Genomic DNA, 14,894 nt, shown 5'->3' with positions numbered 1-14,894 from the left:
CGAGGAAGTCGTTACCACGAGCTGTCGACCAAACACCTCTATAAAACCCCGCTTTAACACGGAGCGAATTAAGAAAATGGGAAAGACCTTCTCTCAGCAGTGAAATACACTAAATAATAATGATAAGTCAATAGAATATACGTACTGCCATCATCGGTCCTCTGAGTACCAACTCCCCTGTCACTTTCGGCTCATTGATTTCTTTCCAGTTTTCTGGATGCACTAACTAGGGAAGATAAAGAGAGAGATAAATCATACTAACTAATAATCTTCTTATTTTTCATCGGTATCTTCTTATGCTTTTTGTCTCTATAGGGCATTACAAAAATACCCCATGAACAGAAGGGTCAAATGGTCCTTTTAATAAACAAAATAATGTACCAAATTAAACTAGAAATATAGCAAAAAGAGCTTAAATACATAAAGAATAAAATACACAGAAAAGGATCCCAGACTTAAGATTGGTTTTTGGAGTCTTTTTGTAAAAAAAACTAAAAAATGGTAAACCCAATGACATGAAATAGAGAATATCGACATTACAGTATACACTGTCCGATACTATACTATCTTCCCTTTTACGGTCATCCCGTAAAATCCATATCGAAAATACAAACTGAAACACAGATGCACAGATAAACCAGAAAAAGAGAAAAAGAGACCAGAGGTGGGAATCGAACCCAGGTCCTCAGCATTCCGTGCTGCGTGCTATACCGCTACACCACCACTGGACAGGAGTACAGACACAAATTTCGATTCCCAGCGCTGGTTTCTTTTTCTGGTGTTTCTGTGCATCTGTGTTTCAGTTTGTATTTTCGATATGGATCCCAGACTTGACAAATAGGTACCTACCAAGAATAAGTATATACATATAAGTAGTTACTCTGGAGTGGCAGTGTACCCTCATGCTGCCCACCCTGTTGATGGTGGAGGTTGGTGTGGGTGTATAACGCAGTCTATCCTTCTATTATACTTAGGTACTTCTTTTATTAAAAATCTAGGCGAATTTACATAGACTGACATCAGTTTGCTTTGTTTTCAAGACAAAATGAATTCTTTTATTCAAATAACGAATAGCTAGCCTACCTAGATTAAATGCAAATGCTTACATTTACTTGATATTGCGGCGTCTTTTTCCTTAAAACGTCAATGGAGAGCCAGGTGTCTGAGCCAAAACAGACGCAGAAATCTCGGTTTGTCCATACGCTTGTACCACCATCGTGTCTGGACGCACTCTCTTCTGAAAATTGGTGTATATGTCAGTATTTAACCATCTTCGAGAAAACGGGTGGTTCTCAATTCGTCAGTTTTCGGTTCACAGTGATCCTAGTTAGTTCTCATAAATACTTAATATCGGTAGATAGGCTAAGTCCTTTAATTTTGCATTTAGTCCGTTTTTCATGCTTCCCCGGTCTACCAGTACCAAGTCCATCGTCATACTGGTAAATCTGCAACAGATTGTTGTCAGCACTCACAGGCTCATTATCATCATTATCATTATTATCAACATTATTACCGGCCCCGACGTATCCGGCAACGGCGACTTCTATTATGATTTCTAATCCGTTTTTAATCAGATAAAAGACCGACTCACTCAATCAATCCTTCGAGAGGAAATATGAGTCAAATTTACACGAGACGATGGCCTGCATCTCCAAATAAATGCAGTTATATTATTTTAATCTGCTGAACCAGATAACCTTTTTCGAATACACATCAGAAGTAATGGAAATAGTAATGATGTATGTACATACATACATACATAAAATCACGCCTCTTTCCCAACGGGGTAGGCAGAGACTAAATTTATCCTTCCAGTTGCTACGATTCTGGCATACGCATACAACTCTCGCTTCCTCTACATTCATTAATCTTTTCATGCATGCACGTCGGTTTAGAGTAGTCTTGACCCGACCTTTCTTCAGAACGTTCCCGATTTGATCGTGGTACGTTCGTCTAGGTCTTCCTCTTCCAACGATAAATTTTATGACCTTTGTCAGCGCCCATTTACGTACAGTCCAGACGCATCAATTTGACCAGATTGGCATTAATTTAAATATTACATTTAAATTCTAACATAATGTTATAACGTTTTCCATTTTGAGGATGGTAGAAGGTTGAATTGAACAAAAAATAATTTGGTTGGTTGGTTTTTTAGAAAAATGTGGCGGAAAATTTTGCCAGTGTCTAGTAGGTTCTGCCGTAAAAAAATTCTATAAAACGAAATATGAGACGTAATGGTGGATGAACGATGACCAAAAAATAATTTATTTATTTCTTAAAGCAGAAATATCAAAATTATCTTAGCCGGTTTAAAATGACAATATGTCAATTTTAACAGTCTCAAAAATGATACTAGATTAAAGTTTCGTAAAAAATGCGTGGACAGCTTTCGCTGGCCAGAGTCTAGGTTATCCTACACTTCACAGGAAACGTTTTCATAGTAAAAATAATTATATCAGTTAATTTATTTTCCATTATTTACAATCTTAAAATAATAACATCTCCATAACACAATTAAATTCACTCGTTTGTTCTAACTTTTTTTTCTACTTTTATTTTATTCTTTACAGAGAAAAGTATCAATTCAGTTTTATATAGAAAACGAATTGTACCTATATTAGTTTACAGACTTAAAAACAAAAACATACTCAGCAAAAACAAATAATTTTTGACAAAATCACCTTACTAAATGCATTTTTTTACTTTTGCGCCGCATTCTTTACTCAATGAATGACTTCTCCAAAAAACATTGCCTGAAACCTACAAAGCCAGAGGTTTTGCCATCACAAAGTTTGTCATCTTCAAAAAAATCATCAACATAAAAAGTTCGTGTCCACGCTGCTCTAGTGGAAAAAGTTAATCATAATATCAATGTCTCCCTTTAGAAATATTTGTTGAAACATCGTGATTGCTAAGCTGCTGGAAGGTATTTATCAGTTTCTTTACATTTCCCGTGTTGGGAAAATCATGCTCTTCGATTTTTTGTGTGAGTATCAGTTCTTCGAGTTTGGCTGTCGCTATTTTTCCAGTCACTGTTCTTGGAAAGTCGTTCACGAATAAAACTCCTCCGTGGAGGTGTTTATAGATTGAGAGTTTTTCTGGAAGGAAAGAAAATTGAAAATTGAATATAATAAGCGCATAAAAAAGCCTGACTGAACCCAGAATCCTTACCACACCCCAAAAACATTATCATGAAGACGAGCCATGTGGTCATTTTTTGCTACCTACCTAACTCAAACGGCTAACTATTTATTTGTAAAAAATCTGATTTTGCAGTTAATGGAACATTATTTCGGTGTTGCGCCTATTTTCAAGGCTAAAATAAACTGTTCCATTTTTTATTAGAGTTGCTTTTTCAAATTACTGTTTAATATTTTTAGTTATATTAATCATCAAAATAAGTAGTGCAAATTAAATCAACTAAAGTAGTATTTAAAAATAGTGATTTTTGTTAAGAGAATAAACTTGTAGAATTCGAAATGCGCTAACATTTTCCGTGGTGTTTGAAACAGTTGCGTGTAGTGAACATTTTTGTTAGGTCACTCGGAGAGTATGCAATATCTCGCAGTTTGTGTACACTTTAACTACTTATGCTTGTCATCAGAGTCATCACTGACATCAAGAATATAATATTGTTGATTGTTATGGCACCACGCCACTTGCTTGTGATAGCACAGAAAAACTAATAGTACTACCGTGCCGTACCGTAGTTGAGTCCATATGACATAATTATATTTATTGTATATCGATTTATTTATTTACCGTTTCGTTTATGCGGGGACACACAAAATGGTGTAAGTATAATAATTAGCAAATTAGAGGAGCAAATACATAGAGTACAGTCGAACCTTTTGATTCCTGACCCACCGTAGAATATTCTCACAGTAGGCAAGTGCAATAATGAATTTTCTTCTCAAGCAATGCCATGTCATAATGACTTTTTCTACGAAAAGGTTCCACGAATCAGGTCACGATTCAGTTGGTTCGTACAGTCACGGCGTTAATTTGGTACCCACTTAAGATATGTCATTTTGTATGACAGTTCAAAGCATTTGTAAATGGGCCCCAAATTAACGCTCGTGATCCTGCCTACACTTAAACTATTTTGTTTGCTAATATAGTTATAGAAACAAAAGATCAGTTTTCATTTTCTTTCTCATTTGAATCATCAGGAAAATCGAATAATTTGGAAAACCTCCGACTTTATCACTTCAAAGTTCAATATCTCAAAAACGGCTGAACCGATTTTGATGAAACATGTCTAAGAACCATTGCTATAAAACCTGATTTCAAATAAAAAAAACCGCATTCTAATCGCTTCACTCGTTTAAGAGCTACGGTGCTACAGACAGAAACACATAGCGGTCAAACTTTGTAACACCTCTCTTTTTGCGACGGGGGTTAAAAAAACGGTGAGTCACGAAATACATCAACATTCTGTTTGCCCGTATAAAGGTTGTAGGTCATAGTACAAACCAGCAACGAGGTCCTTTATCTCCTGTTCAGTAACCCTGGAGCCAGGAGTCCTCATAACACATGCGATGGCACGTTTGCCGTCATCTGGGTGCGGGACACCAAGGACACAAACGTCAAGCACGCCAGGATGGTCTCTGATTACCAGCTCTATTTCCATAGGCATTACCTGAAAATAATAAGTGAAAACTATATCATACTAATCCTATTTGTTAAGATTGGTTTTTTGTATTAAGTATTTATTTCAATTCCAAATTTTTGTTACTTTTACGGTCATCCCGTAAAACCCATATCGAAAATACAAACTGAAATATAGATGCTGGGGGGGGGGGTTGTGTAGCGGTATAACACGTGGCACGGAATGCCGAGGACCTGGGTTCGATTCCCAGCGCTGGTCTTATTTTTCTGTTTTGTCTATGCATCTATATTTCAGTTTGTATTTTCGATAATCCTATATATTTGTTGGCAAATAAATTTATCATTATCATTACCTACTAATAATTATAAAATTAAATGTGAAAGTTTGTGAAGATGTTTGGATATTTGTTACTCAATCACGTCTACCTAAACAACTAAATCGATTTAGATGAAATTCGGTACACAGATAGTTTGAGTCCCGGGGAAGGACATAGAATAGTTTTTATCCCGGAAAATGTATGTATGTATGTAAACTCTTTATTGCACATAAAAATAAAAATACAAATACACAGAGAGGAGAACAAAGGCGAGCTTATCCTTAAAAAGGGATCTCTTCCAGCTAACCTCAGAAAATTGCATAGTTCCCGCGGAATAGCGATAAACGTATTCTGCACGGAGAAAAAAAAATACAAGGTGAGCAATAGGCGGCCTTATCGCTTAAGGCGATCTCTTCCAGGCAAATATACTAAACAAAAAAAAAAATATACTAAACAAAAAAAAGTCAGTAATGTAAACGAAAAACAACTAAATTAACATTCCCAAATAAAAATTTGTTTCATAATCCCAGGAGACACTGCCATTTCCGCGTTGAAAAAAAAATTAAAAGCGGTTTATTTCAATAAAAAAAATACAATGCCATGCAATGGCCAGGCTCAATAAAACACAATGCCATGCAATGGCCAGGCTCAATAAAATACAATGCCATGCAATGGCCAGGCTCAATAAAACACAATGCCATGCAATGGCCAGGCTCAATAAAATACAATGCCATGCAATGGCCAGGCTCAATAAAACAATGCCATGCAATGGCCAGGCTCAATAAAATATTAGTCGAAATAGCTGTCTGCCTTCTGGTAGCCAGTAGTTTTTACTAGGCACGAAGAAGTCTCTTTTACGAATTCCTTTGCGCCTGAACCCCATTGGCTTATTATACTACACACTGACTGACAGACACATAGGCGAAGACTTATATTTCCTAAGTAGTAGTAAGCAGATTGAATTAACTTTTCCTATTTAAATCTCAGTGCAAGTCAACCAAGCGCCTGTGTTGAATATTGTAAACAATGTTGCGTATCGGAGTGATAAAGTGCCGGAATGAAAACCAGCGAGTAGCATTTTGGAAAACTCGTGTGATTCAACAAAATCCTATTATGTACTTCTGCCTACTCGCGACCAGGGCAGCTGCAATGTGGTTGAAATGTCGAGATACTTTTAAGAATATTTTGTCGGCTTAAGTCCCGGATGTAGTACCTACCTTTTAGGTAATTATAATATAAGAGCCTACGATTTTTGTTAAGCCAACGTTTCACTAGACTTAACTATGTATGTATGTATGAAAACTCTTTATTGCACATAAAAATACAAATACACAGAGAGGAGAACAAAGGCAAGCTTATCCCTAAAAAGGGATCTCTTCCAGCTAATCTAGTTAGGAGAAAACATTTTGTTATAAAGAGGATAATCAGACAATGAAAATTACGCGCGGTAAAGAGAAAAAACAGAAATACTCAAAAGAGAGAAAATAAATACAAAATACCTATATAAAGGATTTTGCCGTTAATCATGCAATAAAACTAAATGAAGGTGGAAAATATGACCGCTACTCTTATTGAACTATTCGTTGAATATATTTAGGAAACAAATGAAAAATGCAATTATGATTGGTTATTTGGAGTCTTTTTGTATTTTTTATTTCAACTCCAAATTTGTTACTTTTACGGGTATCCCGTGAAACCATATCGAAAATACAAACTGAGACATGGATGCACAGAAAAACCAGAAAAAGAGACCAGCGCTGGGAATCGAACCCAGGTCCTCAGCAATCCGTCAGCAATCGAGGGTTCGATTCCCAGCGCTGGTCTCTTTTTCTGGTTTTTCTGTGCATCCATGTCTCAGTTTGTATTTTCGATATGGTTTCACGGGATACCCGTAAAAGTAACAAATTTGGAGTTGAAATAAAAAATACAAAAAGACTCCAAATACCAATCATAATTTGATTGCTTAGTAGCGACATCTCTTGTCTGGGTGAGCGGTTGGTTCCGATAGAATGTGACGTCTCTCGATGAGAGCGAAAACATAGATGTCGCTAGTGCTGCTGCATAAGTAGCGTAGTAGAAATAAGCAACCTGAGATATGTATGCATAGGAAAATTCGTGTCTAAATTCCTGTCCAGCGGTGGTGTAGGGGTTATAGCACGCAGCACGGATTGCTGAGGACCTGGGTTCGATTCCCAGCGCTGGTCTCTTTTTCTGGTTTTTCTGTGCATCCATGTCTCAGTTTGTATTTTCGATATGAAAAATGCAAAGCACTGCAAAGTTATGTCCGAATTAGTGAATTGCATAACTTACGAACGAGAAGATAAAATCCACACGTAGGTACTATACTCAGCAGCACAAAATTTGGTCCACTCTCCATACAAAATTAGCTATTAGTGCATACATTTGAGGGCCAGATTTTTTGCCGCTCAGTATATTCAATAAAATACAGACGTCACAGATATATCATATTATACAAAGATGTCATAACTTACATAATAATTTTTGTATCTGAAAGCGCTGGACATCCGTTCCACAAAGTAATGGTACCCATTTTCATCCATGTACAAAAGGTCTCCAGTCTTGTACCAGCCGTCGGCTGAGAACGCCTTAGCAGTCGCCTCAGGATTGTTATAATATTCCTGAAAGTATACAAAATGAGTAAAGTATCTCCAAATTGTAGCTGAGAGATCAAAATAGGCGCTTTTTAATTTTTAAAATTTACCTATATCTACCTACAACCCATAAAAATAAATCTAACCGTATCCATGATCTTTCTGAAAAATCCTGTCACCTCTTAGACTATTCAGTCGACTACCTTTTATGATATTTATCGAATAAGGCGTTACTTTGCGGAGGTTTTATATCAATGAACAATAAACAATTATTTCGCTCACCCGCGAACTTACGATAGCTACGCCTATGCAAAAATTTAATAAAAAAGAATTGAACCAACCTAAAAAAAACCATGAAAATAATTTTCTACCAGTCTGAAGTCGGTCGGTGCCTCCGCACGAGCCAGCAGGAATGGACCTATAGTCATCTACCTCACCTACGTACTATAAATTGGGCTTCAATCACTCCTGCTGGCTCGTGCTGAGGCACCGACCGACTTGAGACTGGTAGGTTTTTTTTCACGCTTTTTAGTGTAAATAATCTAAGATACAATAGTTTGGTATCAACTGCTTGTCACCTTTTACTAAAGATTGCTTTTTCCGATGCTGAGGCGTTCATTATTGAGGAGTTCTGGTGCTTTACTACCCGTTTTACCATATGCATTAAGAGGAGCATAAGTTGGTTAGCAACTGTGTCAAAGTAATTAAAATTCAACCCGTGAAATATTTGTAATTGAGTAGTAACTCCGATGGCCAACTGTGGTCTTCATCATCAGTTTCACTTCACCAAATTAAATGACGATTTTCAAGAGCAAATGCAGTTACTACTAAATATATCGAATTTACTATAGGTGTCCCTACAACATTTGAAGAGTTCCCTCGATTTTCTTAAGATCAAATCATCAGATCCTGATATGGTGCTTATGGAACCTAATTGAAGACATTCCTAGACGAACGCAAAAAAAATTCAAATCGCTTCATAAATTTCTTCGAGTTCTGAGGTAACAAAAAAACACAACCGAATTGATAACCTCCTCCTTTTTTGAAGTCGGTTAAAAATGCGTTTCGTTGTTGTTCTAATAAGGTTGAACGTTTAAGTAAAGAGTGGCGGTAGCGATAGTTAGGTTTGTATGATTAGATTACTGCGTGTTCTTACAGTGTGGAGGTGGAAGAGCTGCATAAAGTCAGATATTTTTTCATAATCGTAAACTATCGTAAGGTCACGGGTGAGCAAAGTGATAATGATTTAATTTATAGTTCCCTTTTAGGAGATGGATAGAAAAAGAGTAGAGAGAGAGAGAAAATAAAGAGGGAAATTATACAGAATAAAACACAGAGCAAATCACTGTCAGAAATACATAGATAAATACAAAGACAAAGAAAGAGAAGACGAGAAAACATATACCTATCGTTTTAACTTACCACCAACCGCGGTCCTTTGGTCCACAGTTCTCCTATCTGATTTGGTTTCGTGATGACCTCTCCTGTTTTTGGATCGACCAACTGTTAAAGAAAATGGTGGTAATTTACAATCTTTGTCTTAATATCATACTAATATCATAATATTAATATCTCAATATCCGCTGAACCAATTACGCATATAACTAAGAATCACCGCGAAGAAACTCGCTTTCACAAAAAAAAGCCGCATTGAAATTATTTGAGAGCTACGATGCCACAGACAGACAAATTGGCGTCAAACTTATAACACCCCTCTTTTTGAGTCGGGGGTTAATAATTAACCTGATATATAATTATCCACCTGTGTTTTGATCAACTCCACACTCGTTCCAATGTTTCCGAAGGGTCCATTCGGAGCCGGTAGAAATATGGGCCCAATACATTCCGTCTGCCCGAATAAGTTCCACACGACCGCATCTTTTTGCATTCGGGACTAAAACCAAAAAGACGTGGAAATGAGGTTGTATATGACAGGCTACATTATAAATTAATAGTAAATAATAATTAATAATAAAACTGTTTATGGTACTCAAAACAAAAAAAATATGTAACTTACTTTGACTAGGTTTAGGGTCATCTCATTCGTAGCGAATCCGTACATAACGACCTTATTGAAACATGTCAAATCGCAATGTTTTGGATGCTTTATAATGCCAGCGAACAGAGCAGGGCTTCCAGTGCTGACGACGGGCTGGAAAACCATTCATTTTGTAAACAAGATGCACATGTTGATGATGATGATGATGATGGTGATGATGATGATGGTGGTGGTGGTGATAGTGACGATTGTGATACCCGCAACGTTTTCGACCAATATGTAGTTAAGCATAAGGTATTTTTGCTATCATAGAGAATCATGTGTGATTAAACGATGATATTGATCTGCGAGAATGATTGATGAAAATTTTCAGATTGCGTATAAATATTACATCATTTGGAATATAATGAGTGATAAAATTCTAAGATAGACGAAAGCGAAGAGATAACAATATAAGGAAAATACAACAAAAAATATGTTAGAAACTATAGTAACAAAATAATGTAAATTTGAAACAAGAAGTGTTTCTGAGTTATATAAAACCTACCTTGTATTTGTTGATGATATCGATAGCGTGATCAATGGTGACCGGCGAGGAAGTCTGCACCTTGATGTGGTTTGCTGTGATCATGCTGAGTGAGGCCAGGTACGATGATATCCACTGCACACTTGACAAAGTCAGCGCAGGTTTGATCACTCTGAAAATTATGATAATACTTATAACATCTACCTCTCAGTTTGTTACAATAATGAACAGCGCCTAAGAAAACGTCTGTTAATGATTATGATTTCTTATGAGTTGTGAGATTATCCATAACAGAATAAAGGAATTCAGTAAGGACTAATTGTAGGGAAATATTTGACAGCAACATAAAAAAATCGTAATAAATATTGAAATCATAACATGAACAGAGAACATTTCTGCAGGTAATAGGGAAAGTTTACCTAAACACTAGTAAATGTTTTTCGGGATTTTTTGCACAATCAATGAACAATCGCGCAACTCATAAGTTATTATTTTAAACCATAAACTGACATTTTCTTAAAGGAACTGTTATTGTTGTTATGCATAACATATTATGTTTCCGTAGAAGCATTGGCATTTTTGTCGGCAAGAGGCAAATCTAAATGAATACCGCATCTTTTAGATTCCCGAATGCAAACTATGCGATGGATTGAGAAACGGCAACTCACTTCTCAGTAGTTCTCAGTCACATTTTAGGTAAAAACAGATGACACAGTATTCTACGGTGTATTTTTTTTACTATTCAATCTTTCTACTGCTATTTTGTGTTGAAGTGAACTGTAGCATGAAACTTACTTCTCCTTTAAAAGCGAGTATAGGTGAAGAACTTTGATGATATCTCGATGTTTAAAAGCAGCTACTTTGGGTAGACCAGTAGTTCCACTAGTGCTTATCAACCAGGCATATATTTTGTTTGTGTCAAATGTTGCAACTCTGTAACAAGTTTATAATTATTATGTACTAGTATCCATAGTAGAAGCTTTGCTTAGTTTGGGACTAGGTCAATTGGTGTCAAGTATCCCATGATATTAATATTATTTTATTACAAGATTTATTGCTGATGGTTGATTACAGTTGTATCGTCAAAAGTTCCTTGTACCTATATAAACATCTCTTTAAATTTTTCATCAACGTCAGATACAGTACACCTGCTTTCAATTTTCATACTTTTTACAAAAGACAACGGACTTGCAGAGGTCTAACACCTAGAGCTATCTTTAACGAAACGCGAAGATTAAATATCTTCAATTTCTATTTGTTATTTATCTTACCTGAATTGGTTATCCGGTGTGCAGTCATCGTATTTTTTCATAAACTTAGCAAAAGAGTGGTCGCCGTCACCGAATGTGACTATCTTCATGGTCAAATCGAGGTCCTTTGCGGCTCTATTGAAATCAGCATAGTTCTCCACTTCGCAAAATGTTATCTTTGGTTTGGTGGTATTAAACAGGAACCTAATTTCCTCTGCAGGAGATACAAAGTCTTATTTCAGTTGTACGAGTATATTATTATCTTCATAAATTTTTGTGTTTTAACACTCAGCTTCGTTGGCGTCAAGAATTAACGGTATGTAGATCGCGATTATCTTTATTTATCGTCTAGTGTATCTTGATTTTATTTTATCGGGAGCTCTTTAAAGGTATTCAGTCTAGATACATCCAGTAACAAATATAATTCATGCATGAAATTACTAACAGCGAATGTTAAAAAACTGATAATATAAATTATAATATCCGGGAGTTGAATTGGAAGGTGTTGTAAGCAAATTTTTATTATTTATTTATTTCCACACTTACAACTATTTTATAACCATTATCTACAATTTTGGCGTTAGTTCAGCCCATCATTCTGGTTTTATATAATTCACAATGGATTGACGAGTATTATTGAAAACGTTTCATTTTCACTAGTCCGTCAAAGATCGAGTAGCACACGCGGTGATTCTGTCGTCTTTCTACCCAGAATGATGGATTGAATTATTGATGAAAGTATATGTGAAAGTATATGTGAAAGGGTTCACCATCGATGAATAAGTACATCGTGGAGGACATCATTATTATCGTGTAACCGATCTCTAAGGATCTTTTCAGTAATTTTGATCCGGCCACTGACTCAAACGCACGGCCAGACATAAAGCGAGCGTTTTCTCCGTTCATTGCATGACGGCCGATTGTTCGAGCGTTTCAACCGCCTCATTTTTCCGGTTACAATTTTTACGGATTGGCTGTAGATTTTGACGTCGTTTTCGATTATTTGTTAGAGTTCCTAGGAGTTCCTCTATTTTTAGCAGATAACTAAAAACCTGTATCAGAATATTCAGCCATTTTTACGGAAAAGTGTCCAGATAAATGAGACGCACGATGAGATTGAAACGAATAATTGCCCGGCCAAAACGCTTACACAAAACGTCACTACTTTAAAAAAAATCGTATCTCAAAGTAGATAATTTTTCTGAGTGGACCTTATGAACATTGAGTCAAGGTTCAATTTTGTTGATATATTGATTTTAGATACGAGATTTTTCAAAGTAGTGACGAAATGGTTGCTGGCAGCACACGCAATAATAGCCGAGCAGTTATAAATTGACGAGGAGCGGCACAAAACGAGAAGCTTACCATATTTATACAAAGGATCGACTCAGCCAAAGGAAGCCCATTCATGAAGCCTGCGTAGAAAGGGATGTGCACATCTAGGTGATTCCTCCCTGACACCATGAGCACGTCTCCTGGCTGCAGACCGGCGTTCCTGAGGCATCGCGCCAGGCGGATGGAGCGGGACTTCACTGACAGCTTGGATTCTGTCTCACCAGTTGCAGCGTCGATCTAATAAATTATTAATTATTTTGTAACCTAGATAATGATCGTGCTACCATGCAACTACACGCTCCATTTTAGTTCTATTGCCGTACAACATCAAATGAAGAATTAAACCTTTGCCAAGTAACACTTGATTCAAATCTAAAAAAATATAGGAATTTTAAATGGTTTTATTTAGCTTGCCCTGTTTGTTTATTTGTTTGGGTCAAATCTAGTAATTGAAATTTGACCCCCTTCCTGTTGTGTAAGAGTGCTTGCAAAGACAAATCAAATGAGCCCAAACTCGACGGGGCTACATCGTTTTGTTACTGAGATCCCGTGCCCACCTTCCGGCTCCATCATCAGATCAGCTTGATGGTACCATAATCTTGCATTGTCACCAAGTATACATAAGAGTACCAAATTTAAGCTGAATCGGAGACCAGGAACTGCTTGAATAAGGGTTTGTAAATTTTGGAACATCACTTATTTAGGTACGTATTTTCTGACATATTTACGTACGACGTACATTCATTTTGCAGGTGGTAGGACCTTGTGCAAGGTCCGCCCGGATGGCTACCACCATCTTACTCGCTAATCCTGCCGTGAAGCAGCAGTGCTTGCACTGTTGTGTTTCGGCGTGGAGAGTAAGACAGCCGGTGAAATTACTGGCACTTGAGGTATCCCATCTTAGGCCTCTGGCAACGCATCTGCAATACCCACGGTGTTGCAGATGTTTATGGGCGATGGTGATCTCTCACCATCAGGAGACCCACTTGCTCGTTTGCCATCCAGTCGAATAAAAAAAAATAATAATAATAATTCAAAGTTCAATAAAAGATCAAATAAATAATTTAGTACGGATCCGTATTTTTTCTAGTAAGTAATAAATATAGCCCTATGATACTCAGATATAATGTAGGATTATTCTTATAGTAAAAGAATTTTTGAAATCGATCCAGTAGTTTTTAAGTTTATTCGTAACAAACATCCAGGAATACAAAAATACAAATCTTTCCTACTTAGCTATGTGATAATGCAACATTGAACTGAAAAACTATTCATATCAGGAAATTTAATCTAACCATTTGCTGAAATAAATATTCAGAATTATTTAATTTCAAAATGTTTTGCAAAACAACATAACTGAATAAAATCGTGCAAAGCCCCAAATAATTTCAAAATCCCGTCCAATCATAGCCGCAATACCTACGCATCGTAGCCGAAAAATCAGAAGTTCCTTAGGATTTCTTAAATTACTGCAGTAACCTATTGAAGTTCCAAACACTCGTAATTTTGCCGCAAACCTACCTGCAAATATGATCTTCATAAGATTGGTTCATGTAATCCATAAAGAAGTTTCCCAAATGATAAAACTCATCGTGCACTTCCATACTTGTCTTAATATTCGTTTAATCTGCATTTTATTTTCACGTAAGTATTAAATAACTAACTCTAAGGTTTTTGTATTGATTAATAACTGAATAAAATCGTGCAAAGCCCCAAATAATTTCAAAATCCCGTCCAATCATAGCCGCATATACCTACGCATCGTAGCCGAACTAAACCAGAAGTTCCTTAGGTTTTCTTAAATTACTGCAGTAACCTATTGAAGTTCCAAACACTCGTAATTTTGCCGCAAACTTACCTGCCAAATATGATCTTCATAAGATTGGTTCATGTAATCCATAAAGAAGTTTCCCAAATGATAAAACTCATCGTGCACTTCCATACTTGTCTTAATATTCGGTTTAATCTGCATTTTATTTTCACGTAAGTATTAAATAACTAACTCTAAGGTTTTTGTATTGATTGTAGTAAAATATTTCAAAGAAAAGAAATTTACTGAAGAGCAGAATTACTTTCCGGTATCTACGAGTATGTCTTACTATTTAAACAAACAAGTCTATTCGTTCGGTCTTTTATTTGGTAATCTTTGCATAGTAGGTGGTCTCAGATATAAGGTCATGTGTTTATCATTAATCAATTACCAGATTAGCGATTGTTCAGAGGGATTTTGTTGATAAATGTTAA

The 14,894-nt window shown here is 36.3% G+C and overlaps 2 protein-coding genes across 2 annotated transcripts; both read right to left on the bottom strand.

Annotated features, from left to right (window-relative positions):
- Window positions 1-127: 127 nt before the first annotated feature.
- LOC141431481 (uncharacterized) lies at window positions 128-1,488 on the bottom strand. The gene is made up of 3 exons (XM_074092669.1): window positions 1,345-1,488; window positions 1,107-1,237; window positions 128-226 (listed from the first exon to the last, which is right to left on the bottom strand). The coding sequence occupies exons 1-3, from the start codon at window positions 1,433-1,435 to the stop codon at window positions 128-130; spliced, it is 321 nt and encodes a 106-aa protein (XP_073948770.1). The 5' UTR covers window positions 1,436-1,488.
- A 1,226-nt stretch (window positions 1,489-2,714) lies between these two features.
- Window positions 2,715-14,737, bottom strand: LOC141431480 (luciferin 4-monooxygenase-like). The gene is made up of 11 exons (XM_074092668.1): window positions 14,509-14,737; window positions 12,681-12,887; window positions 11,337-11,529; window positions 10,861-10,998; window positions 10,087-10,237; window positions 9,558-9,692; window positions 9,303-9,434; window positions 8,963-9,043; window positions 7,421-7,567; window positions 4,477-4,642; window positions 2,715-3,098 (listed from the first exon to the last, which is right to left on the bottom strand). Exons 3-11 carry the CDS (start codon window positions 11,423-11,425, stop codon window positions 2,869-2,871), a joined length of 1,269 nt encoding a protein of 422 aa, XP_073948769.1. The 5' UTR covers window positions 11,426-11,529; window positions 12,681-12,887; window positions 14,509-14,737; the 3' UTR covers window positions 2,715-2,868.
- Window positions 14,738-14,894: the final 157 nt, after the last annotated feature.

Source organism: Choristoneura fumiferana, chromosome 9 (assembly GCF_025370935.1).
Source record: "Choristoneura fumiferana chromosome 9, NRCan_CFum_1, whole genome shotgun sequence".
Classification (NCBI taxonomy): Eukaryota; Metazoa; Arthropoda; class Insecta; order Lepidoptera; family Tortricidae; genus Choristoneura; species Choristoneura fumiferana.
Note: the sequence above shows the minus strand (reverse complement) of the source record. Positions and strands in the feature narration are given on the sequence as shown.